At 43.6% G+C, this 25,828-nt stretch overlaps 1 protein-coding gene across 1 annotated transcript in view; it reads left to right on the top strand.

Moving 5' to 3' along the window:
• Nucleotides 1-25,828, top strand: part of pard3ba (par-3 family cell polarity regulator beta a) — a 183,866-nt gene that overhangs the window by 43,929 nt on the left and 114,109 nt on the right. Inside the window, exons 4-10 of the mRNA XM_073462491.1 lie at nt 2,289-2,395; nt 11,051-11,133; nt 15,578-15,664; nt 15,889-16,014; nt 19,238-19,704; nt 21,660-21,799; nt 22,416-22,544. Of these exons, the coding sequence (XP_073318592.1) occupies nt 2,289-2,395; nt 11,051-11,133; nt 15,578-15,664; nt 15,889-16,014; nt 19,238-19,704; nt 21,660-21,799; nt 22,416-22,544 (1,139 nt within the window). The remainder of the gene's footprint in view (nt 1-2,288; nt 2,396-11,050; nt 11,134-15,577; nt 15,665-15,888; nt 16,015-19,237; nt 19,705-21,659; nt 21,800-22,415; nt 22,545-25,828) is intronic.

The following is a 25,828-nucleotide window of genomic DNA, read 5'->3' as shown; positions in this document are numbered from 1 at the left end:
CTCAAACTGGAAGCAAAAACCAGAAGACGACTCCAGCTGTAATTAAAAGAACATTTTGAAGCTTTTCGTGCTTTCACATCAGTGACAGTGAGTCGGCATTGCGTCTTTAAACTTTTACCGTTAGTAGAAGTGAAAAAGAGTGACGCACAGACAGATGGAGGGTGAGACTAACCGATGATTAGACAAACCCGAACACAACATCAGATGAGCGAACATGTGGAGATTATTTGAGCCGTAAATGATAGTTGCGTGTGTGCCTGAAGTGGCTGAAATTTTTCATCTGTCTGCAATCACACACCACACACACTCACACACACTGAGACCCCTGCCACTTCTTTCCCTCCCACTTGTTCTTGTCCACTGCTCTCTCTATTCTGACCACGTTAGACCAGGACCCTGTCACTGACCCTCCAAAGAGAGATTGATTACAGGAAAGAGGAGAATTTTGTTTGCCTTCCCTTTCTCTGTCTCTCAGTTTTCTAGGTTTTCTCCCTCCCTCCTCGCTGTCACTATCGCCTGGCTCTCTCTTTCCCTTTTGTTTATCTCACACTCTCCCCTTTTTCTCTCCCCTGTCTTTATTTTCTCCTCTGTCGAGATGAATTTGAAAACACCGAGCTACGGGTTTCACATCCACAAATACCAGCCTGCTCCCTTTGGGCTGGATATTAAAAGCAAGAGGTGGCACAAAGGTCCAAATTAGATTCTTTTGAATTGTTTTATTGTGGATTCAGACCTGCCCATGTTACCTCTCCCTCTCTCAGCTCCTTTGGGCCGTGGGGAAGGGTTGCGGTAAGTGTGTGTGCATATGATTATGTGTGTGTTTAGGGGGCATGAAGGCAACAGCTGGTCATATGAAAATGCACACTGGGTGTGAGCCTTGGGCGTATTGCGTAATGGTTGGGTGGTTGTTGGTCCACTCTTTGACCATTTGAGAGTAATCTTCAAATGAATTATTTAATGATTATTTTTCATGATAGAGGGACACCTTTGTTTGTATTAAATGTTATTTTATAAACACTACATGTCCCTCATCAATTCCTTCACAATTTCCATTTGGTCTGCTCAGTCAGGAGTTAGTTTCTATTGTGTTGTTGTTTAGCTTCATCTTCATGTGCCAACAGATGCCCCAAATTTACATTTTTTGAGTGCTTTGGTGTCAAATGAATGTGAAAAGCTCAGAGAGCCTCAGTGATATTTCTAACCCTCTGAGCCTCCCTAATGCTCATTTAAACAAGATGCAGGCCAGCTGCTTAGTGCGAAAGTTGCCAAAAGTCTCTCCACCTCCTCTGATTATCCTCGGTGCTTTTGGATTTTGAGAAAACAAATAACAGCCCTGAATCGACGTCTGTGTAAAAAGAGTGCTATAGCGGGATGGGACAGCGGTGTGACGTTATGACATGTTACGTTGGGGCCCACAACTGGGAGATTTATAAAGCAACTCAAAGAAGAACAGAAACCAACAATGCGGAAGCTATGTGGAAAACCCACTTATTTTTTGGCTTCATGGGCACTGAGCAACTTTCACAGGAATTAGCTGGGCCCCACCTCTGACACTGTATCCAGATTTCCCTTAATATATCCATGGTCACGCCTCTTTTGCTTGAGGAATGCTGGCTTACTATTGAAACACACCTGAGTGGCATTATGCTGCTGTTTCTTTTGTTCAGTGTAAAAAAGTTGGCATAACAAAGGGTCTTCGTTGTTGCGATATCATAGGCCTGGGCGATAAAACGATTGCAATATGTATCGACCATTGAGACATCATTGATGTGGAGCATGCTACGAGTGACACGCAAACAGCCAATCATTTAACAGACAAATAACAAGCGCCCTCCCTGGCTCATTTGAACAGCCTATCATATCACTAGGTGCTACAAGTGACATGCAAACAACCAATCATTTAACAAGTGTGAAGTTTGGTTGCACCATGTGACAGACAACTACAGGAGAGCATGTCAGACACAATATTGTGGATCCCACCACAGTTATCACAAGACCAGCCATGCTCCGCCTGTTAACTGTTAACTCACATAGTAGCCCTGGTAATGTCTGCTTGACTTGCGATCTGATACCGTGGCCTGTGAGCTGCAGCCTCGCCGGCAAGCACACCAACCTCGTCAGCCTCTGAGACACTGCAGCTGCGACGGCCTAAAGGGTTGGCATGAACACCGTGGCAACTATGGCTCACAATTCGCTGCACCAGCTCCGCTCCAGGCCAAGTGTTGACAGACTGACTTACAGCATCCCCTCTTTCTCCTTGTCCCTAACTCTTCTCTTTCTCCACACAGACACACCTCTGTTGGTGAGGAGCAGCAGCGACTCAGCTTTGGCCCCGCCCCATCCAACGACAGCCACGCCCCCATCTGATGACCACAGCAATGCTTCTTCCGAACAGGTGAGCAGACCGCCACAGTGGCACGAAAATGACAGCTTTTGACATGTGCGTGTGTGTAGGAAAAACGACTTAAAACTGAATGTATATCAGTCGTTTTTAGGTAAACTAGAAGATAGATTCTATTCCTGTCTCTGTTTTGAAGACACTGATTTCCTACACAGTTTAACTGCTTTTTTTCAGAGAGGAGAAGAACAGAGAAATAGGCAGTGTTCCTGCAAAAATTGGACAAAGCGTTCAATTATGAACCTCCTACAGTTCAAATTAGTCGTTTAAATGAAGCAAAATGTTTAAACCAAAGCAAGAGACAATGGAAAGGAAAAATGAAAAATGTCAATGTTAAATTAATATCGGAGAGATAGACCTATTACATTTCCCATTACGTGTCTGGTGTGTGCCTTTCCGTCATAGTAGACAGAGGAACCCAGTGAATATTCCTCTTGTGGTCAAGCTCCACGCCCCGGGCTGTACTTTGAAAGGCTCGGCTTTTCAAGTGCTCTCCATCTTTTCCAACAGGACCGCCATCAAGGAGGACTTTGTTTGCTGCCTTTTCTTGTCCCTCTGTGGGTGATTGCATGTGTGTGTAGTGTGCAAGACAGAGGCTGTTTGAGGTCACACTCCTAATGTGAGTGTGTTAGGGGAACTCAGGTAGAGAGGCAGGGGAGGGAGGGAGTCTTGTTGTTTTCCCCCGCCGTGCTCAACACAGCAGTGACTAAGCAGAACTCAGGCATCAGCGGGCGTTGAGTAAACACAATGACAAAGCCCATATTTGCTCTCCAAAACACGTCAGGCCTCGTCTCCTTCAAACAGCATGGCCAGGCCACAGTGGACAGGCTCATTATAGATGGTTTAAAATAACTTACAGCTGTTCTCCAGCTCTACAATCTACATCTCTATGCTGCCTGCTTTAAACCTCAGCAGCCTTATTTAAACCCAGACAGATGCTCTTTAGATCACTGGTAGATGTTGGTATGTTATTGTTTTTGTCTATTTGCAAAGTTTTAAATGCAAATCTGCTTTATCATATGGTGAATAAAGAAGAGACAATGCATTTGAGGTTTGAAAACTCCTGTGACCTAGTACCACATTAGTTCACATCGAAGATATAGCGGTCGCAGGATAAGTTGTCATAATGTCGGTTCAGTTAAATATTTAGAAATGATTCTCTATGTTGCTTTGCAATAGAGCCACACTAGTGTTATGGGTCTATGGATGGCAATACCAGTCTGTCGATAAGTCTACCACGTTAGATTGAAATATCTCAGAATACAGGATGGATAAACATAAAAGTTTGGAAAGATTTCCATGATTCTAAGAGGATATCCTGCTGACTTTGATGATCTGATGACATTTCAGAGGTTGACTTATGCGGCTCTGACTGAAAAATCCCCAAACTATTGGATGGATTGCCATCAAACTTGGTAAAGGACATTCATGATTCTCTCAGGATGGATAGTAATACCATTATCGGGTTAAAATTTTAATTTGTCTTGTTCACAACCAAATGCTTAAATAACTGACATTCCCATCAACCTCAGCTGTACTCAGCATTAAACAGCAAATGCTTGCATGCTAACATGCTACACTAAGATGGTGAATGTGGTATACATACCTAAACATCAGCATGTTAGTATTGTCATCGTAAGCATGTTGGCATGCTGACATTAGCATTTAGCGCAGATCATGACTGTGCTTGAATACAGCCTTACAGAGCTGCTAGCATGGCCGTAGTCTTGTTAACATTAATAAAGTAAGTAGTGTGTAGAACATGTAATTGGACATAAGGTTCCTTCATTGATTTTATCAGTCATAAATGTTTTTTCCAGCTGTCGAGATTGATGTTTGATCAGGAGCATTAAAGGGTATTGAGTTAGCTTGGCATTCAAGAAAGTGTTAATACCCTGACAGAGACAGAAATGATGAGTTTTACATACAGTAAGTCAATATGATGATGTGCACACAGGCATCTTGATTACTGCTAATGTCTGTAGCACCACGATGGAGCAGACTTACCTCCTGTAGTCAGGCAGGCAACGTTTACACAGCAGCTGTATGAACTGTCAAAGTGCTTTTGAGCACAACACCAATAACCTAAACTCTTTAATATAAAAATGAATTATCTGTCAGTTATAATTGTTTTTTTTTACAAGTACAGTAATCTGCAAATTGAACAATCTGATCAAGACTCAGACTGTATAATCCACATATTACTGATGCACCCAGAGGAGAACAAAGAATGTGTGTTACCTCCGAGTGTGTGTGTGTGTGTGTGTGTGTGTGCGCGTGTGTGCACGTGCGTGTTTATGTGTGTGTGTGTGTAAGTCTAGAGGGCCGTCACAGCTGTTGGACATATTGAGTCCTGGGACTGATGGACTTCCATAGATCAATACACTATCACTTCATCCTCGCTCATCCACTGTACCGCTCCTCTGCAAACCCCCCCTTATCTCTACACACTCACTTACTCATATACACATGCACTTAAACACTTACAAGTACCACACACACACCCACTTGTGTCCCTTTTTGTCTTGGAGGAGGTATTGAAAGCTAGATAAAGTGTAATTAAGGCTGATACAGTGATAAATATGCGCCCTGCCCCTTTAATTGATTTTACTGCCTGCTCTGTTGAAGGCCAAGGTTGGCCCACTTCTCTCTGTCTTTGATTCACATGTAGTCTATGCACATACTCCTTTTAGTCTTTCTCTCTTTGTCAGAGGAGTTAATGAAACTCGCAAAAGGCTGAGTAGTGCTAAACACGCAGCCGGCCCTTTAATTGATTTGGACTTCCTGCCATGTACGTAGCTAATAAACGAGACATTTAATGTTACCCGCTAACAGGCAGTAACTGGTGAATTCTTTTTTCTTTCTCTCCTCTTACCTCCATCACTCCTCCTCCTAATCCTCGTTATGTTTCTTCAGCCTCTCTTTCTGTCCTGCTCCCTCGCTCTGCCTCCCACATTTTTGGCTGATTTTCAACACCTCGGGGGTGCAGTGATGCAATACATGTTAACACAGCAGAAAGTCTGACTTTAATATGTTACACTTCGTCCGATGTTCCTTCAGCCGTGATGGAAAAAGCTGACACCTAGACTAAATTCTGCTGTTTTTCGGTGACTGTATGAAGGCGCCTGGTTCTCATGCTTGCAGCTGGATGCAGTGTGTATCTGTGTGTCCGTCCCTTGAGGATTTTACCTCATTTGCGTGTGTGAGTTTGGGTTTTTCTTAAGGAACGTAGGTGACAGAATGTGGCCACGGCAGTCAGTTGATGTGATGGATATGACGAGGGTCAAGGAGCATTGGCTAGTACACCGAAGCTGTGATCCTGCAGTGTATATACATACAAACACTCTTTCTTTCACACACGCACACATAACACATACGCACACTATTTTTCAACCGCCTGACATGTAGCAGATGACTGCAGCAGTCGGAGGAAGTGCACAAAAGAAACACACACCTCATTACTCATCTGTCTGACAACAACCACATACACACTCACACGCAAACACCTCATCTCTCGTATGTCTGCACACCACCCCGTCACTCAGACACACCTCAGACTACAAACGGCACCCAAAGCACAAAAAAATGTGGATAGCAGTGTGCAACACAATAACAGAGCAGGCAACCTGTTAGTTGTGCTAAGACAGGTTTCCAGACATGTTTCAGAAATTATTTGAGCGTTCGTCCTGGGACCACAAAGCCTGCTACATTCAAATCACTCAGAGAAGGAACTAGATTATATGAAACAGAGCAATGACAAAGTATTACTTCTGGAGAAAATTTTCATTTTCTCACTTTTCAAAAACTTAAATTGCTCACAATTTAGATTCTTCAGAGCTTTTGAGCTGTTTTTTTTATGGGAGTCATTGTTTTAGTTTAAGCACTGAAATATTTTTAAGTAGCAGCTAAAAGTGAAGTGAAGATGGGAGGTAAAGTGTAAATCCAAAGAGTAAGCATGGAACACTGTTGACAATGTCAATTAAAGTGGAAGTGTTAACATTGAAGTGTTAGTGGAATTGTAAGTGCTGAAAGAAGTTGGTATTAGTTCAAGTGTTAGTTCAAGAAGTGTGAACTGATGTGTAGGCACAGATGGGAGTCCAAGTGTCAGGTGAATCAGTATCAGCAGCCTCACTGGTATAGCTGGGTACTGTAATGGTATTTCTTGACACTAAAGCCAATGCAGTGGTGGCCTGTCTTCAGTTTTGGCGATCTTTGATCTCAGCGCTGCCTTCGACAGTGAACTATGCAATACTGATTGACCATCTGCGTCTCTGGAACGGCCCTCGATTTGTTTCAATCATATATAACACATAGCCTTTTCTGTGTCTGTCAACAAGTCATTCTCTACCCCTGCGTATCACTCGTGTAGAGTCCCTTAAGGCTCAGTCCTCGGTCCCCTCCTGTTTCCAATCGATATACTTCCACTAGGTAAAACAATTCAGAACTACAATATGTCATTTCACTGTTACGCAGACGACACCCAGCTATACCTCCCCGTTCAACCCACTGATCAAGCTGGACCCAAGTACTAAATGTCTGGAAGATATAAAGGGGTGGATTAAACTGCGCAGTCTCTCAATCAACTATCCAATCACATAAGACCCCATGCAAAAAACCTCAGTAGTATGATATTATAATAGATGAAAATATAATGGGGACCACTATACATGCTTATTAGCTTCTGTGCACTGGCTCCCCATTCGATATCGAATCCACTGCAAGATTCTTCTGTTTGTATTTAATGCCCCTCATGGCCTCTCCCCGAGCTACATTACACACCTTCTATTCCCATACAGTCCAGCTAGGCCCCTCAGATCATCGGATAAAGGGCTATTAACTATCACACGATCGCGCCGACAATCTTTTGGAGACAGAGCCTTCTCCGTGGCCACACCAAGACTTTGGAATAGCCTTCCTTTTCACATAAGAACAGCATAATCTCTTGACTCCTTTAATTCCCCTCCTTCCCCTGCAGTTGATTTGGGACATGATCTGCATCCTACCTTGATTAATGAATGCCTGTGTGTGAGTGAGTGCGTGCATGTGTGTGTGTGCATGTGTATGTTTGTGTCTGTGTTGTGTATGTACATTTGTATGTGTGTGCACACTATGTATTTATTAATGTATTTTAAATACTCACCTCTTTTGATAATCTTGCATTTGCTCTATTAATGTTTTATACTTGCTGTAAAGCACTTTGGTAGAAGCCCTGTTTGTTTTAAAGCGCTCTAACAATAAATTTGACCTTTACCTTGACCTTAATTTAGCAGTGTTTTTCAATCTTTTTCCTGGACCCCCCCACCTGCCCGGCATGTTTTAGAAGTTTTCCTGTCCCACACACCTGATTCAAATGATCAGCTCATCATCAAACTCTGCAGAAACCTGATAACAACCCATTCATTTGAGTCAGGTGTGTTGGAGCACAGGAGGGGGCCCCCAGGATTATGAATGGACCACGTTCTTCTACAAACCCTTTTTTAACATTGCAAACAAAGCAAGAGTCAGCAAATGTTATGCTATAAAAAACAAGCACTCGCACAAGAACTAAATACATCAGTCTAAAAATAAGAACATTCTGATATAAAGTCAGGAGCTATGTGATCAAAGAATTAGGAGACTACGTTAAATGCCAGTTTTCCAACTTAACCTTTTCCAATTCTTGCTGTATGCTACGGACACGTTTTGGTAAGTACTGAACAAGCGCTGAGGTTTGATATCCTCAAACTTCAATAAGGTTTGGGTGAAGAAATCAATGCAGAGAAGTTAATAATTGGAAATTTTAACCCAGCATTCGACATTCCAGAGTGCTGTTGTAATGAGTCCTGAAAACTGGGAAACGGTTAGCATTTTTGCACTTCTGGTTCCCTTGCCTGGAAGTCGGTGGGTTTTCTGTTAAATAGGTTAGTATGCAAACTATTCTAACTCTTCACTTTACTACTTGAATATTGATCAATCTATAGAAATTGTGTATAGTGATTGTGTAATAGTGGTGACATTTAAGTCATGCAACTGCAATGTAGGCTGTTGATAGCCTAACATTAGTCTTTTACTTCTACCAATTTAATTTACGCTTCGAATATCATAAAAGTGGTGTTCATCTGTGAAGATTATCTTTCTGAAAAAATGTGTTGGTATCATTAAATTGTGTTGGCCACAGAGCTTATTTTCGGCATTATTTCAAATACCAATAAAAAAAATCCTGTAGGTTTTTTGTTGAGGGAACCAGGGCAACGCTAACTAGCTACGATATCCCTATAGCACTCTATGCTCATCTGTAACACTTTTTAAGCCTTGGTTCTAACGTTACTTACTGCTGAACTAAATGGATGGTGCAATGTAACAGATGTAATAATGTGTGTTGTGTTTTGATGATGATGGCTGAGCATTAGCAACTGCAGGTGGATATAATTTGATAACCCCTGGCTTAAGAGCTAGCGTATTAAAGCATTTTGGTTTCTATGAAGTTGAAATAGAAAGGGACCTAGACAAGAGCCAACCTCTACTAATGTTGTGTCGAACTAAACAAATTATGGATCATTACAGATATGCTATGTTTTAAAAGTAACATATAGTTTAACTTGTGAAGCTTCAAGCTATTTGCTTGTGGTCAAACCATAGTGGTTGAACCAATCAGTGTCCAAGAGCATCTACTGGCTGGAGACGGCAGCTAAGAGCGTGGTTTGGGTGAAACGACCAGTGAGAGTAGTAATTGTTTGAAAGCAACAACGGCAGCTCCTCAAGAGGTTAGCATAGCTGCTACACGCACTGAAGGCTTTTCTCTCCTGACTGACTTCGGTAAGCGTTTGATTACCAACTGACTCTGCTGGTAGTATGGCTCTGCTGCTGTTGATATCATTGGTTTGTTAGCCTGTGAAGGGCGGTGATAGACAGATGGTTTGTCCACTCACTTGGAAAGGATTATTTGAAAATGCCTGTCCTTTTCCCAACAGTCTTCAAGGTGTGACCTCCCAAATGGTTTTGAGTAAAATTGTAGGTTCAAATCGTAATCAGTGGTAGTTACAACACTACTACTACTAGATGTACTAGTCACACAGGTAGCCAGTCACACAGGTAGCCATATACTCCTTGTAGTGACCTGAATTAAACCATGTACTAGTGTGTTTTGTGTTGGAACAGTAATCATTTCTCACATCTATGTGATCATTTTAAGGTTAAGATTGCACCATTACAGACATGAAGGCTGTAATATGACATACTTTGAGGGATGGGGATTGCACTAATGCTTCTTCTTTGTGTGTTGAGATAGGAGCAGTAAGCGGGGTGAGCTGATTGGCTGAGCACCAGCAGGGTGCCTAAAGAAGGAAAGCTGCTGTTTTTATGTCTAGATAAACGGGAGCGCTCTCAATCAGGGATTAGATTCACACTGGGCATTATGTCGTGATCCCTTAATTTTAGAGCATTAAAGAAAAGCAGGTTTGCGTGTGTGTGTATGTGTGTTACATCCTCACATGCCAATTCTTATATAATACATGGAATGGACTTGTATTAAAGCAGACACACAAAGGTTTTTTTGTTATTTTACCATGTGTGAGTAGTTTTTCAGTTTCACGGTACAATTCCTGTAAAACTGGATGTACAACAAGTGCAAATGTGTTTATGATGAGTGTACACGTGTTCACCTGTTCTCCTGCCAGCCTTGTGCTCCCAAAGGCTGTGTGTCAATACCTTACCCTGTGTGATGAGGCTGTGTGTGTGTGTGTGTACTCTGGGAGGAGAAGCCTGTGTGTGTGTGTTAGCTAATGGCGTTGCGGGAAGATGCACAGCAACAATGGAGCCTCCAGCTCGTCTTTCTGCCCCCGCACAAACATGCGCTCTATTGTGGGGTAATCTCACACTGCCCAGATAAGTGGGTCACTATTTGTACAGGCAGCAAATGTGTGTGCATGTATTCAGAAATAGACTGTTTTTAGGTTTGCAGCTCTGCCGAGTCGATATGTGTAGGTAATATTTGCAGGAAATTTATGCATGAGGGTGTCTGCGCGTTACAAAGCATGTATTTACTGACAGAGGGTCCACCGGGGACCTGGGTGTGGTGGAAGGGGGGTTGCTAAGAAGCGGGCTGGTGGGCGGGAGCTTTTTAGCCATTAATGCTGGTGACACAATGAAAGTGACAAGGCAGAAGGACCTAATTGCACCCCTCTTGTCTTTAGCGATTTGGGGCAATTTCTCCCTCCTACTCCTCGAGTGTGTTTGAGCGTCTCGCAACAGTTTGACGCCGTCGTTTTCTTCCTCCCTTACCACGCTTCTCTCTCCTTCTTCCTTTTTATTCGTTTTCCCCCAGGGTTGTTGATTTTGTCGACTTAAAAATAGAGCCTTGCCTTACACAGGGCAGGGATGGAGGGAGGGGGAGGGAGAGGTAGACGGATAGAAATGTACATAGAGTGAAGGAAGGACAGCAGCGCGTGGTAGGGACTCGGCGTCCGGCGGTCGCGCTCTCTTCGCCGTCTGCAAAGGTGATTGATGGCGGCGTTAGATTGTTTTGCTAATTGGCGGCAGGCCTGTTCGTATTCGTAGAGTGGCTACTGTTTGTTCTGTGTGTGTCTGTTAATGTACACACTGTTAATTTGTCACTGCAGCTATTATCATCATGTTGACCGAATGACTCTGTGTGTTGTTGTTTTTTTTTAACAGGAAATCAGCAATGCACTGAAAGGAGCTTTGGACCGACTGCGCAAAGACGACCCCCCTGCCAGTATGAGCCAAGTTAACTTCAGGTATGAGTATGTGCAGGTGTGTTTGTGTGCGTTTGTGTGTGTTTATGCAGCAGACAGATCATACTGTAGCTGAGTTCAGCAGCAGTGATGGAGACGAGGATTAACACTCCAGTCTTTGTTTGACACCCTGACACTCTGACCGGATTAAACAGTCTCATGTGTACGTGTGACAGTCTGCCTGTGCTGGAGCAGAGGTGAATTTTGAAACAGGAGCTGGAGGGCGGTCCCTCCACTCCTTTCACTCCTCTGAGTTGACACTATGAGTAGAGTTTTCTCTAATTATTGTGAAAGTTGTTTGCATGACGTTTAGGCAACTTATTAGTACCCAGATTTTATACACAAGATTGAAAGTGCTTTACCGTAAAACATGGAGACTACAACAATAGAATCCAGTGTTTTCCCTGGGATTATGTAAGATTTAGGTGCACATCTATGGTGGTGGGTTTGGGGGTCTCCTCCAAGAAATTGTTACCTTTTTTTCAATAGAAAAATATGCAATTTCATCTTTATCGACCGTTTTTATAATGATATGCATGCAAGAAGTTAAAAAACACTAACCCTAACCCACACTAAAGCAGATAACCCAAAAACTTAAGGCTGCTGGAGACCAACTTTATCCATTAAATCTGGAAGAGGTAATTTAGTTAGTTTTTATGCTCTCCACATTGATTTAACATTCATTTGATTTAAGTTGTGCCAAAAATGGCATGGGTGCTGCACCTTAGCCATTTAATAATAGGAAAAGCTCAGGGAACCCATTACTTGAATAAGTATAAGGGTGAAAGGGTTTTGAAATATTTGAAAACAACCCAAAATTCAGTTTAAAGCAGGTGTGAACAGCTATTATTTTGGTGGAGATGAAGCAAGGTTAGGGACATTAACATGTTAAGTAGTTGGGCTGCACTTAATACATTTGAATATTTATTAATATCTTAATTTGAATCAAGCTCTCAGTCCCACTGGGACGGTGACTGTTCCAGCTACTGTTTTTGCATGCAGTTAGACGGGAGATTTACAAAATATATGTAATATAATAATATGATGTTTTTGAAATGGCTGCAAAAATATTTATACTAGCTGTATAAAATGCATCTATTCAATCAATGCTTTAATACTCAGTTTTTTATCAGTCAACTACTTAATTGACCGACTAAATCACTTCACAGAGTATTAAACTGTATATAAACATGACATTATGTTTCTGATATCCAGGCAAAGGGCTTCATTATGCATCAACAGCATCAAATAGAAATCAGTTGCTCCTGCAGCACTACTAGCTGACCTGTTGAAGCTAGATTCATTTGGCAAGAGTGTGTGTGTGTGTGTGCGTGCGTGTGCGTGCGTGTGCGTGTGCGTGTGTATACAGGTGTACTGTACATTGGTGTGCACCTGTCACCATGGTTACCTTCACATTTTTTTTTTTTGGGCACGTCCCTTGCCGACCTCTGGCTTGATGGGACTTTTATCTTCGTTTCTCCAGGCTGTCAGTCACACAGTAACTATGGCAACAATTGTCCCCTCCATCAGAAGCTTTCACCTGTCTCACACAGAAAGTAAAAGATCATTTTTCGACTTCTTCTGCAGCCGACTGATTCGCAGATCAGAAAATCGTTCTTTTAAAAATAACTCCGGAGAGAATCGCGGGTGCTCAGGAAAAGACTTGGCTGGAGTGACAGATGGTGAGTTTTCAGCGTTTTACAGTGCAGTGGTGTCTTGACAGCACTGTGATACAATGGAGGCATGGCTCTCACAGATAGTTTGCCATGGTAACAGATGGTTGGCGGTTGAAGAAGCCACGGTGAGCGAGCGAGGGCACATTTTCAGCAAGTCCCGGCCGCGAGTTTGTTAGGCACTCAGCCTCCGTTGATGTAGAGGAAGTCAACCAAGAGTGGGAGCTCCATCTGTCTCACTCCTCATTGCTCTTTTCATCCGTCCCACTGTCCCTCGCCTCCCCTTTCCCTCTCTCTGTTCCCCCCCCCCCCCCCAGTGGAATGACTGTGTTTGTGTTTGTGTCAGTGGGATGCTAAAATGGTTGAGCGGAGCTATTCTGCTTATTAGCGTGCAGCGCTAACAAGCTACGGCTGCCTCTGATGAGCTTGTTTGTGCCGCCGTTTGTTTTTTATATGAATGTAAATGGACTGAAGCTGTGTGTATGTGTGTGTTTGTTTGTGCCACACACACTGTGTGAATACATATACATCATTCAGGAACCTTCAGCTTTGTACCTGTGTGCATGAGGGTGTGTATCCTGTCCTAGTCTCATTGTTTACCATCACTGAAAGTAAATTTAAAGAGTGTGTGTCTGCGAGAATGTGTGTGTGCAGTTCATGGGTTGCGCACATGTGTAATTTAGATGTAACTGTGTTCTCTAATAGATGTAAATTTGATGCATGTGTGTATCTGTGAATTCAATTTAGAGGAATGTGACTGATGGTGTTTGTGAGCATGCAATAGATGTGGCAATAAGAATGCAAATTGGATGTGTGTTTGCGCGTGTGTGTGGAGTTGTGTGTACAGTACGTGTGTGACCCTGGCAGAGGTTAACGAGAGAGGGGTGACAGTGACAGAGGAGTTTGTTATAATGATCCCAGCTAGTCCTTGGGCTTGTGTACGTGTACGAGGCACACAAACCTTGAACTTTCTCTGCCTTTGTTCTAAGACTTGCTGTCTTTCCAGCTTTGTAAACGCTATGCAGGGAAACTGTGGGGGGAAACAGTACCTTCATGTTCCTGGCCTCCACCTGAGATTGCTCCTTTTGGACTATTATTCATCACCTGCACACGTGTAGTTCAGAGGCTGAAGGAGAGAAGCGGATGATGATGCTGAAAATGTCTTGGATGAGATCTGAAAATGCTGGAATAAGAAGTTATTCTTCTGAGGACACCAAGGACTTTTTTTCCAACTTGTTTCAGGATGAAGAGGCTGGTTTTGATTTAGAGCACTGGAATTCTGCTCAACTACAACAAAGCATTAAATTTCCATTGTTTCCCAGGGAGTTGGCCCAAGGGCTTGTCTTCTACCACCTGGACTACTACACATCTCTTAGGACCCCCTGTGCTCCCACCAGACCTTGCATCAAGTCCAGAATATGGCATTTCTGGTGTTCGGCCTCCCCAAGTTTGCACACTGGCTGCCTGTTGCAGCTCACATCTGGTTCCAGACTGTGGTGCTAGCTTACAGGGCAGACCTACCTGCAAACCGTTATGCCCCTTTGCCTACCCTGATAGCCTGTTATAGCTCATCTTGATCAAAGGTCTTCCCTCTCCTGTTTGTTTGCTTTGCTTTGATTTTACTGCTGCGTGGACTTCACTGTTATGATTATGACTGTAATGAGCAATCATAATCATATTTGACAACTCGAGAATTTAAATAACTGATTAACCAAAATCCTATATATGATCCATTACAATTAGTTAATGTCACTGTTGACATATAATTTTTCCTCTTTCTTGCTCAAGGGCACTTTAATGTGTGGACAGAGGAAGCTGGGGATCAACCCACCAACCTTACAATTCCTGGCCAACCTAGAAATAATAAGAAACACTAAATAACTATTTTAAAATAAATAGTTGCAGCTTTACTACCAGACAAGACTTTATAGCTGTACACAGAGGAAAATGATGAAGCACACTTGACTGACTTTGCAATTGATGAAAACGATTGCTGCGTTGTACCACTTTTAAAAGTGCAAAGCCCAGTGCCAGAAAAACAACTGCTAACTGAATTCAAAGAAATGTCAGACTTTTTCACTCAATTTTTCACCTAAAACACTGAAAAGTAAAACATGGCCTACACATGCCAACACACTATAATACAATACTTGAGTGATGAAAGAAGTGATCCTTATATGTATTTAAATATACAGGCAGGGATTGTCGTCCCCTGTGATCTTCCTCTACCATGCCTCCATCATGCAGGTCCCCTCTCTTAGCCGACCAGTATCAAAAGCAGCCCTTTTCCTCTTCCTCTTTATCTTTAGTAGTATTGTCCTTGTTTATCTGCTGTTAAAAGCCACAGTTCAGGGCTCCACAGAGATTATTAGAGAAGCTCATTCTGTTTCATCTCTATCAGCCTCTATCTGTCTTTCGCTTTTATCTCCTGCCCTCTTCTTTTGTCCACCGGCTAGATTGGGTGTTTGAGAAGCAGGTAGATAAAGGGTGAAGTAGCCACCTGCGTCACACACACACACACACACACACACACACACACACGTTTGTCTGATGTTTGGCAGGACTACCTATAAGCTAATTTGTATCCCTGTCTTTGTAGCCTGGAGGAAAATGCAAATAGATTTTCAAGAGCTTTCACACAGTAAAGCTGGGAATGTGTGTGTGTGTGTGAGTCTAACTGTACTGATTGTGTGCAGTATGTGATGTACATCCTCATTTTCACTATCTCTAAAGATGTCTGTGTGTTAATTTGACGGTGTGCATTTTCTTGGCAGCACCCTGACGAGGAACGTGGACTTTCCAGGTGACTGGGGGCCCCTGGGTATCCATGTGGTCCCCTACTGCTCCTCTCTCAGCGGACGGTAAGCACACACCCACACATAGATGCACAGATATTGTGTAAACACACACTCCCCTCCCACCACATCCACTTATAATCAATCAGACATCCGTAAGGAAAGGCAGATGGCTATGTTGACTCATAGAAATGCATATAGAATTCAAGTGCTGGCATGTAATCATATATATGTTTATCTCCATGAATTGATTTTCACTCTACACCATGTTTGTGTGTGTGTGTTGCAAGGACCCTGGGCCTCCACATTAAAGGCATCGAGGAAAACAGTCGCGCCAAGAGGGAGAATCTCTTCCAGCAGGACGAGTGTATCGTCCAAATCAACGGCACACCACTCCAGGACAAGACCTTTGCACAGTGAGTATGATGGGGTGTGGATGAGCTGGAGGGTGGTGTGTGTTTGTATGTGTGTATTAAAAACAAAGAATGTCTGATCAGAAATGAATGGGGTTTGATAGCATTTTACAAATCTGCTTGTCAAATCTAAATCCTTTGGAATCCCTCATTAAAGGGTTTGAGTTCGTGTCGTGTGGTTATCTTCCAAAACTTGTGGGTATTTAAGTTGTAAATAACTAAACCTCAACGCTTCAAATGAGAGCTGGTCATCTTCTGTTGGATGAGAGGTTTCCTGAAAGCTGCCCAGTAAAACTTACTGGACAGTGAGTGGGTGCCTTGCTCAAGGACACCTCAGTGGTGATAACTAGAGAATGAGAAGCACTGCTCTTTCCCTTACCTAGCCCTTGCCCCAGTCTCAGAACCCATTGGCTATTGTTTGACGACAGTTTAGCCTCTGGTGGTAGCATTTGGGGGCTCGGTTGGTCCTTTTGAACTTAACTGAACACACAGTCCGCTTCTGATTGTACAGTAGTGTTTTTCTTCTCGAACAAAGCTGAGTTCAGATGAAAGCTTGTAGAGCACATACCGAACTAGACAAAGGCTAAGTATAATTTCAGCATTTTAGTGAGTTATTTAGTCGCAGCTAAAAACTAGAGACCATCTCACAACGGGATCATACTATCTGCGACGCCCACCAACGTGTTAGCATTCAGACCCATGGCCACTCAGCAGTCAGTACTACTTTATTATGTAATGACTCGGCCTTCATTTTGATCTCAACAACTACAACTATGAAGTTTCATGACTGCATCAAAACGAAGGTGTGCCAGTGGCGTAAAGTGTGGAGGAGCCACCCCAACCCTACTCCTGGCCCTTGCTTGGACCACGGCCATCTTGGAACTCGGCCTTCATTTTGATGTTAACGACACAACTGTGACAAAATGTGTTGACAGCCCGACAGACATAAGGTGAAAACATTACTAGCCGATGCTGTTCAGTTGTTAAAAATGAGAAGGCTGCTAATGTTAATGTTTCATTTTCAAATGTTAATCATTTACAATCATTAGTAGTGATAAAGATTTAATACAGCATAGCAAATTTTGCCAACTCATAATGGAACTGGCTGTGGAAACCAATCCTAGATATGCCTGTATTTCTTATTCTTTATGTGTCAGGGATGTGATTAGGAGCTAAAAAAAGCCCCAAAAAGCAGAAGAATAACATCCCTTGTTTATGTGTGTGTACTCCCACTCTGCCTGCCGTCACCGTACAGAGATGCCTCACTCGTCACTCATCTTGCTTCCTTTATCAGCAAAGACAAATCTCTCTAATTCTCTGCCTTTCCTATCTCACCACCACATCTACTCTTACAGAAGAGTGTGAGTTTGTGTTTATTCCTCTCTGTCCGTTGAATTCCTCTTTCTACCACACACACCTAAATCCCCTATCCCCTTTCTTTCTGTTTCCTCTGCCCTCTCTGTGCTGGAGCTGAATAGGTCCATTTAACTGCATCCCACTGTGTTTTCTGTGTTGTGTGAATGTTTTGCTGATAGTAGTCTATTAAATCTGCGATAGAAGCCTGCTGTAAGGTCCCCCCCATCTGACAGGGACCACAGTGTCCCAAACCAGCTGGAAGAGTCACTCCGTGCTTGATCCAAATTGAAATACAGCTCCATTAACAATGTGCAAGCCGCATTCACCCTCCTCATTTTGTGCTTTCCAACAGTCTGTGTCCTCCTTCTGTGTTCTGCTTGACTTTCCTGGTCTTTTTTGCTGTTTAACAGCTTTGTAGCGTTCCAAAAAGGCAAAATGGCTCAGAGGTGAGAGTGAACAGATGCAGATGTCATTTCTACTTAAAGGTCCCATATTATCCTTTTTTTCCAGTTCCTACTTTTATTTTGGGTGTCTACTAGAATATGTTTACATGCTTTATAGTTCAAAATACACACCATTTTTCTCATACTTTCCAATGTTGCAGCACCTCTTTTCCCCCTCAATCTGAATGTGTTTTACTGCCCCCTCCTGAAAAGCCCAGTCTGCTCTGATTGGTCAAGTCTCACAGGCCAGGCACACCATCACTGTGTTTCCTAATCAGTTCTGCCTGCATCTTGATAGTTTCCCATCAGGATGAAAAGGCACTCTGCCTTGACATAGCTGAGGTGCGAAGGTCTCTGAGGAGTGTCAACTCACAGAAGGCTCCGGGCCCTGACAACATACCTGGGCGGGTGCTCAGGGAATGTGCAGATCAGCTAGCTTGTGTCCTAACAGACATTTTTAACACCTCACTGGATCAAGCCAAAGTCCCATTATGTTTCAAAACTGCCTCCATCATCCAAGTGCCAAAGAAACCTCAAATCACATCACTCAATGACTACCGGCCCATCGCACTCACTCCTATTATGATGAAGTGCTTTGAAAGGCTGGTAAAGGAGCACATCACCTCCAGAATCCCTTCCACGTTTGACCCCTTCCAGTTTGCCTACCGGCCAAACCGCTCCACTGAGGATGCCATCTCCACCGCTCTTCACTTGAGCCTTGCACACCTGGAGGAGAAAAACACTCTTGTTCGGATGCTGTTCCTGGACTTCAGTTCAGCGTTTAATACCATCATCAGCACCCCCCTGTGCAACTGGCTACTACACTTCCTCACTGAAAGACCACAGTCAGTGCGGGTCGTTCAGAATACCTCCAGTGTCATCACCCTCAACACAGGCTCCCCTCGAGGCTGTGTCCTGAGCCCCCTGCTGTTCACTCTGATGACTCACGACTGCGTCCCAAGGGCTACCACCAACCACATTGTGAAGTTTGCGGACGACACAACAGTGGTAGGCCTCATCAGGGATGACCACGACCTGGCTTACAGGGAGGAGGTGGAGCAGCTGGTGTGGAAGCTGCAAAGCCTCTGACTGGAGGAGTGTGAGGAGAATGGTGAGGACAGCGGAGAAGATCATTGGGACTTCTCTCCCCTCCATTCAGGACGTTGCTCCCAAGTGCTGCATGTCCCGAGCTGGGAATATTATCAGAGACTCCTCCCACCCTCACCATGGACTGTTCTCCATGCTGGCCTCTGGAAAGAGGTTCTGCAGCATTCGGTGCATAACCACAAGGCTCTGTAACAGCTTTTTCTCCCATGTCTCCCAACACCTGGATTTGCTTTATAATAAAAAAAAGACTCAGAATCAGATATTTAAAAGGCAAAAATTGAATTTTGCTAAATGACTTGATTATCCTTTTCTTTCTCTAGGTCACAGGAAGTGTTCCGCCAGGCCATGACCAACGCTTCTGTGCGTCTGGAGGTCGTCCCCCTTGCTAACAAGCCACGCTACGAGAAAAGCCTGATAGGCCAGCTTTTTACTGGCGATGGCAAAGAGTCCCCTACAAAAGGAAAGAGTCCGATGGTGGTGCGGACTAAAACCAACCCCCAAACAGAACCCAAACAAGACACCAAACTGAACATCAAGCGACCAGACACACGTACCAAGACCCCAGAGCCGTCTGTGGTAAACACGCCTCCACCAGCGGAGCTCCAGCCTGGGCATGGCTCCTTGGAGAGAGTCTCTCCTGCACCTGCAGCTGGGGCAGTGAGCTCCCCCCCGACACCAAGGACCCGCAGCCAGAGCCCACTCGCCAGTAAGAGCCCCGTTCTGCCTGGCCTGGCCAGCCTTACCAGCAAGAAGGGCGGCAAGAGGATAAAAATTGACCTGAAGAAAGGTAACTGTGCAGCTGAATACCCCCATTTTCTGTATCATTGAGTCCTGATATTCAAGAAGGGTTGACTCATTTTGGATAGTTTTTTATCATGTGTCTCAATTTGTCACCTGTGAATTAAATGGTGACAGGTGACAGGAAATTATGCACTTCGAGTCTCAAAGTTTCAACTGAACAACAAAATATGTCGGAAGAGTTACATTTTGTACTGTATGTGTCAAGTTGCTCTTTCATCATTCCTTTCTTGTCCTCCTCTCACTCGCTACAGCCGTGTTATCAAGATAATCCACGTGGTCCCTTTGAGCACATCCATGCTTATTTATAGCCTTTAGCCTTTAGGTTTGTTTTTCTGATGTAATAACAGGTGAAGCTGTTGAGCAGCTGATTTGGAAGTCCTAGATGTTAAATTCTCCCCCTGCATTATTGATTTTTTTTTTCCAACTTCAGCAAAGAAACAGTCTCATATAAAAGCTTTGGACCACTGAAAGCATTTTTATCGAAAGTAACTTTCCACTGTGAAGATATTTTTCTTTTCTTATCTTGCGGGGATAACCTTACATACCGTCTGGATGTTTTGCTTGTAGATTTTACCCCAGACTGATTCAGTCTGGCTTCCCGGCAGCCTTATCTCTTATCCCTCTAAAAACACATCAGTGCTGGAGCGCTGATGTGTTGATAGCACTGAAATAGGTTTGTAGGACTGTGAATAGGCTCTGTTCTAGCAACCTGTAGTGTTATAGGGCATTGAAAGGATAGCTGTAATTGGGCTACATGTGCACACCCACAACCACACACACAAACGCCTTGCTAAAGGTACCCAGAGAAAGCCAAGAAGATACCCAGATGAAAGGAGAGAAGAAATTGGGCTCCACACTCAAAGCCCCATTCACCGCTGTTTTATTGTTAGTTTCTCTCTTTTCCCAATACCTTTTCATCCCTCCCATTTTCCCCACCTTTTCCCTCCATCCTTCTTTTGTATGCTTTTTTTTCTCCCCCCTGTCTCCCTCTATCCCTTTCACTTGATGCAAGATCAGAGCAGAGGATATTATGGGGTCTCTAACACCCTCTCCCTTGGCAACAGGCTCTTTCTCTCCGTGATTGACAGGCGCCGAGGTTTAGGTGCGCTAATGTAGGGCAGGCAGAGGCTTAGCTTGGAGACCAGATAGCATCGCTCACCGCCTTTAGTATGCCACGCCGGCTTTGCTCTCCCTGCACACACACGCATACAGAGACATACACACACACACACCGAGCATGGCACATTTCACTCATGGCTTGGGGCTTGTGAGGCCGTGAAAAAGGGAGAGGGTGGAGGCTCTGGGGGGTTGATGGCTCATGCATGTGTGTGTGTGTGTGGCCTCAGAAACACACACATGCACACACACACACACACTTGTAAATGTATACACACAGATAAACGTAGGCTCACACCCACAAGGAAAATCTTTGTGGAAATCACGTTGCATCCCCAGGGAGGGAAGCTAGAGACAGGAATAATATGTCTCAGGTTCTTCTCCCTCTCCCGCTCTCCCTCTCTCTCTCTCTCGTCCGCCCCCACCTTCCTCCCATCTTCTCCCTCTACCTCCCTTCATCAGCCACCGTTCGGCCTGCTCACACGTGAAATTAAAGGCAGAGTCTGTCTAATCCGGCTAGGAGAGAAGCCTTCTCCCGGCGGCTCAGAGGCTGAGCCAGGCAACAAACCCCGAGAGGAAAACAGGCACTTAAACATCAGTTAATGTAGAGGAAGATGCTAAAACCACAGACCAGGTTCAGCAGGGCAGGAGAGGAGGAGGAGAGAGGGAAAACTTTATGGCGAGTGAAGGAGAAATAAAAGAGAAAAGTGACACAATGGAGAGATGAGAGGGGAAATTGAATTAAAAACTAAATTAGAAACATAAAGTTCAGTGGGATTGATGTCCCTAACGCACACCGTGACGCCGGCTTCTTTGTTCCTGCAGGCACAGAGGGCCTGGGCTTCACCGTGGTAACCAGGGACTCCTCGGTCCACGGGCCAGGGCCAATCCTGGTAAAGAATATCCTGCAGCGTGGCGCAGCGGTCAAAGATGGCCGCCTGCAGCCTGGAGACCGCATTCTGGAGGTATGGCAGATCTCAGCCTGTTGGTTTTCCACTCTGTGGGGGATCAACAGCCTCTGTTAGCAATAACATCATCATTAGCAGCAGGAAATTGAGCACTGTGGCACTCCTGCTGGTTGGACAGAGTGGTTGCACTTTGAAAATGAAAGTTGTGGTGGAGGCAGAAAGCTCAAAGACTATATGTGAAAACATAGACAAATAAAATGAAAAGGTAGCTCTTTATATTAACCATCATTAATAAATGGTTAGTTTGGGGTAAATTTAACGAAGTTAATAGTTGTTTGATTGTAAACAACAATGACATTCTTCATAAACCACTTATTAATAAATTGTAAAGGTTTATAAACATCAGTTGCAACTTTACAATAAACAGTTATAAAGCATTTCATTGTTTGTTAACAATGAAATGACTAAAGTTTAATTAACTATAGATTCAGTGTTTTATTAATGATGGTTATTATAAATTGTTAAAAACCAAACAATCAGTACATGTATGTGAGAAAAATATGTTTTTCTTTCTTAATTGGGAGAGGAATGACCCTTATAACACAGACACGTCTATGCCTTGTAATCTACCCCGTTGTGTGTGTCTTCTCTTTCATTGTGTGTGTGTGTGTAGGTGAACGGAGTAGACATGACAGGCCGTAGCCAGGAGGAACTGGTGGCCATGCTGCGCAGCACCAGGCAGGGAGAGAGTGTGTCTGTGGTGGTGGCACGGCAGGAGGACATCTTCCTGCCTCGGGAACTGGTAAGAGAGTGTGAACACGCAAAAAAAAAACCTGCAGCATCCATGTCCTCACACAGCTCTGCTAAACCTCCACACAGTGTCCCGTCTCTCTTCTTCTTTGGTCTGTCAGTCATTTCTGCCGCTTTTATCCATCATTTGTATTGCGTGGTGGTCTTCATTCATTTTCTGTCTCCTCTTCTTCATCCCCCTCTCTTGTTTTTTTAGTTTTTTTCCTAACATTTCCTCCACATTGTGTCCGTTTTTCCTTTTTCACTCCCAAAGGAGCAGACCTCTTTACATTGATGCCCTTGTGCCTATAAACACCGCACACACGAACACACCCAGGGCACGCTCCGGCCTTCCTGTCCCACTCTGGTTTTGTTGACACAGCGATGCTGCAGGAAGTCACACACAAGCCGCAGCGGCCCCGCAGGAAACATGTGAGCGTGTCCGCGCATGTCGAACCCGCCGTGAGTGTTAAGTGACCGTTTACCTGCAGCGGCCGATGGGGGTCGGAGGTCAGCGGTCGGGGCTGTGAAGCTGACACAATTTGACTGCGCCTCACGGCGGACGTTTTTTCAATAAACACACACTCTTAAACACATATACACACAGCCAGGTGGCCCCATGAAAGTCACCCGCTCTCTGTAAACGATGTTTTTACCCGTGAGCTTCTATTCTCTCCCCTCTGTCCTCTGTGGTTATTCTGATTATTCCTTTTCTGCTACTTCAAAGAGCTCTCGAGAAAGACACGCAGGGCTTTGTAGTGACTGATGCATATTCACACCTAGAGTGTCTGCGCACACACTTATGCACACAAACTCCTAAACACCTAGTCCTTGATAAAAAAAACCTTGCACGCCACTGCTCACGTACACACACATGCGTGCGCTGGCGAGCACATCGCGCAATCTTTAAACAGCCAAGTTACTGCTTCCGAAAATAGTTTGCCCTCATTAATGGCCCAGCAGTCTTGGCATAACAAGTGCACTTTGAAGAGCCTCTACAGTCTTCATCTAACACTTGCTTGTATTTGTGCATTAGAGACTTAAAGAGAGAGGGGGGGGGAGGGGGGGAGTGGTGAGGCAGAGTGAGAGAGAGCCTTCACTCCTGTCTCTATCGAGGCTGTTGAAGTTGTTGGTGCCCCGTGAGATCTGGCCCTTATCTCCAGCACAGTCCTCCACCTCAAAGACGGTTTGATGTCCCCTAAGCGCACACGCGTACACACACATACGCTGGCATATTTACAGACACACGCGCGCACAACACACAGACACTCTTGAGAGTCTGCGTCATTGAATTTAGATGTGTTGACCCTCAAAAGCGAAAGATTACATAAATACACAGAAAACTACCACAGAGAGAAAGTCCATCATTAAAAGTAGCCAAATGAGGACATGTAAACACACACACAAGCACATATTCCTCACAAAACTAAAGAAAAAACCTAACAGGACAGATATGGCAGCACGACTGCTTCAAACACATCCCCACCTTTCCAAAAAATCTACACCCTACTGCAAAACACGCAATGAGAAATCATTTTCTCTTTCTTTCTGCCTTCCCATTTTCTCCTCCCTTGCCTGTTTTAATTGCCCGACTCTTTCTCCCGCTGCTCTCAAGTAGTAAATTGTAGTGGAAATTTATGTGGAGCGCAAGCAAGGAGCGGCTCGCAACGATTTGGTCGCACAAAAGATGTAATGATGATGGAGACGCATTAAGTCGACGCGGCCATCTGCCTCTGCCGGCATATGAAAATGTTTGTGTGGAGGTGTCTGTCTGCTTGTCTGTGTGCGTGGGCGCCCATGAATATGTATTCATGTTTTTAGAGGCTGTAATATCCTGTAAAAACAAGTTTTATGCTTCATATTTGTTAAAAATAACTATCATATGCAAATCAGCAGTTAATTATTGCAGTTTTACATTCGGTAGCTGCTGAGATTAATTGGCTGAATTACAATTCAATCTGTCCTTAACCTCACTGCTACAGATAATGACTGTACAATATCAGCTTATTGCATATATGAAGGTTTAATTTGATGTTCTACAGGAACATTGTGTCCAGCTGAAGACATTCACATGATCCCAGATGATTGAGTTTATTTTAATAATTAAAGAAAAACATATCAGATTAGACATCTGAGACCATTTCTGACACATTTTGATGATATGAAGTGAAGTAGAGGTTGTTTACTTGTTGGAATTCACTTGATTCCTGACTGAGCCTGCAGGTGGTGCAGTAGTAAAGACCCCTTGCCTCTGCTCCATGGTTTAATCCTGAAAAAACCTCTCCTGTGTCTCACCCATCCAGCTTTTCTCTAAATTCTGATTAGTTTGACCACCTACAAAATGTATGTTTAAATGCACTAGTTTAACCCTCTTATCATTTGCAACCTGCAAACTCATAAACAGATTAGGGATTACCAGAAACCAGGTTAACAAAGCTCTATTTGGGCAGATAAACCAGATTTTTTGGGTGTGGACATGACAAAGACCTCGGGGAAAGTGTCAGTCCCAGCAGTACTGAGGGATGAAAAGAAAGATGATTACTCACAGCGTCTTTATATCCAAAATAATTAAATCCAACGTCTGACTAAACTTGAAACCAAAACTAAGACGTCCAAGAAAGTCAGCTTTCACAGCGAAACAACAGATATAAATACTTGCACTGCAAGGGAAAAGTGTGTGCTCTCTACTGACCCTGCTCTCTCACACAGTTGTTACTCCAGCAATCAAGAAAAAGAAAAGAATCTCTGGAGGCGACAGCATCTTACATCACTGTTACACTCAGTATATGCCGGCATTATCCAAATCATGGCAGTTTATAGGGGATAAATCTTTATAAAAGAACTTCAAATTCAAAACAAATCCTGATCTGAACACTCAGCAGTTGGTAATTAAGAGCTATTTGATGCTACTATTCATCTCATTATGTAAATGTCATCACTTTCATGTTAAAGCTGGTGAAGGTGGTTTAACTACTTTACATAGTTTATCTGCTGAGTAGCTTGTGAATTTCACCTTGGAGGATCAATAGCGTTTTATCTGGATATATAATATTACATCATAATTATTTTTTTTATTTTGTATTACTAAACTAAATCTGCAAAGATATCTAGTAACTTAAGTTGTCAAATAAATGTAATCTAGTAAAAAGATCAATATTTGCCTTTGAATGTTAGTAGAGTAGAAATATGAAAAAGCAGAAAATGTACCTACTCAAGTACAGTACCTATGTAAAAGTTACTTCCTACCACTGATACTCACCATAAACTGGACAACCGAAATTTTGACCTGCTGAGGAT

The sequence above is a fragment of the Pagrus major genome, chromosome 24, assembly GCF_040436345.1.
Source record: "Pagrus major chromosome 24, Pma_NU_1.0".
NCBI classification, from domain to species: domain Eukaryota; kingdom Metazoa; phylum Chordata; class Actinopteri; order Spariformes; family Sparidae; genus Pagrus; species Pagrus major.
Note: the sequence above shows the minus strand (reverse complement) of the source record. Positions and strands in the feature narration are given on the sequence as shown.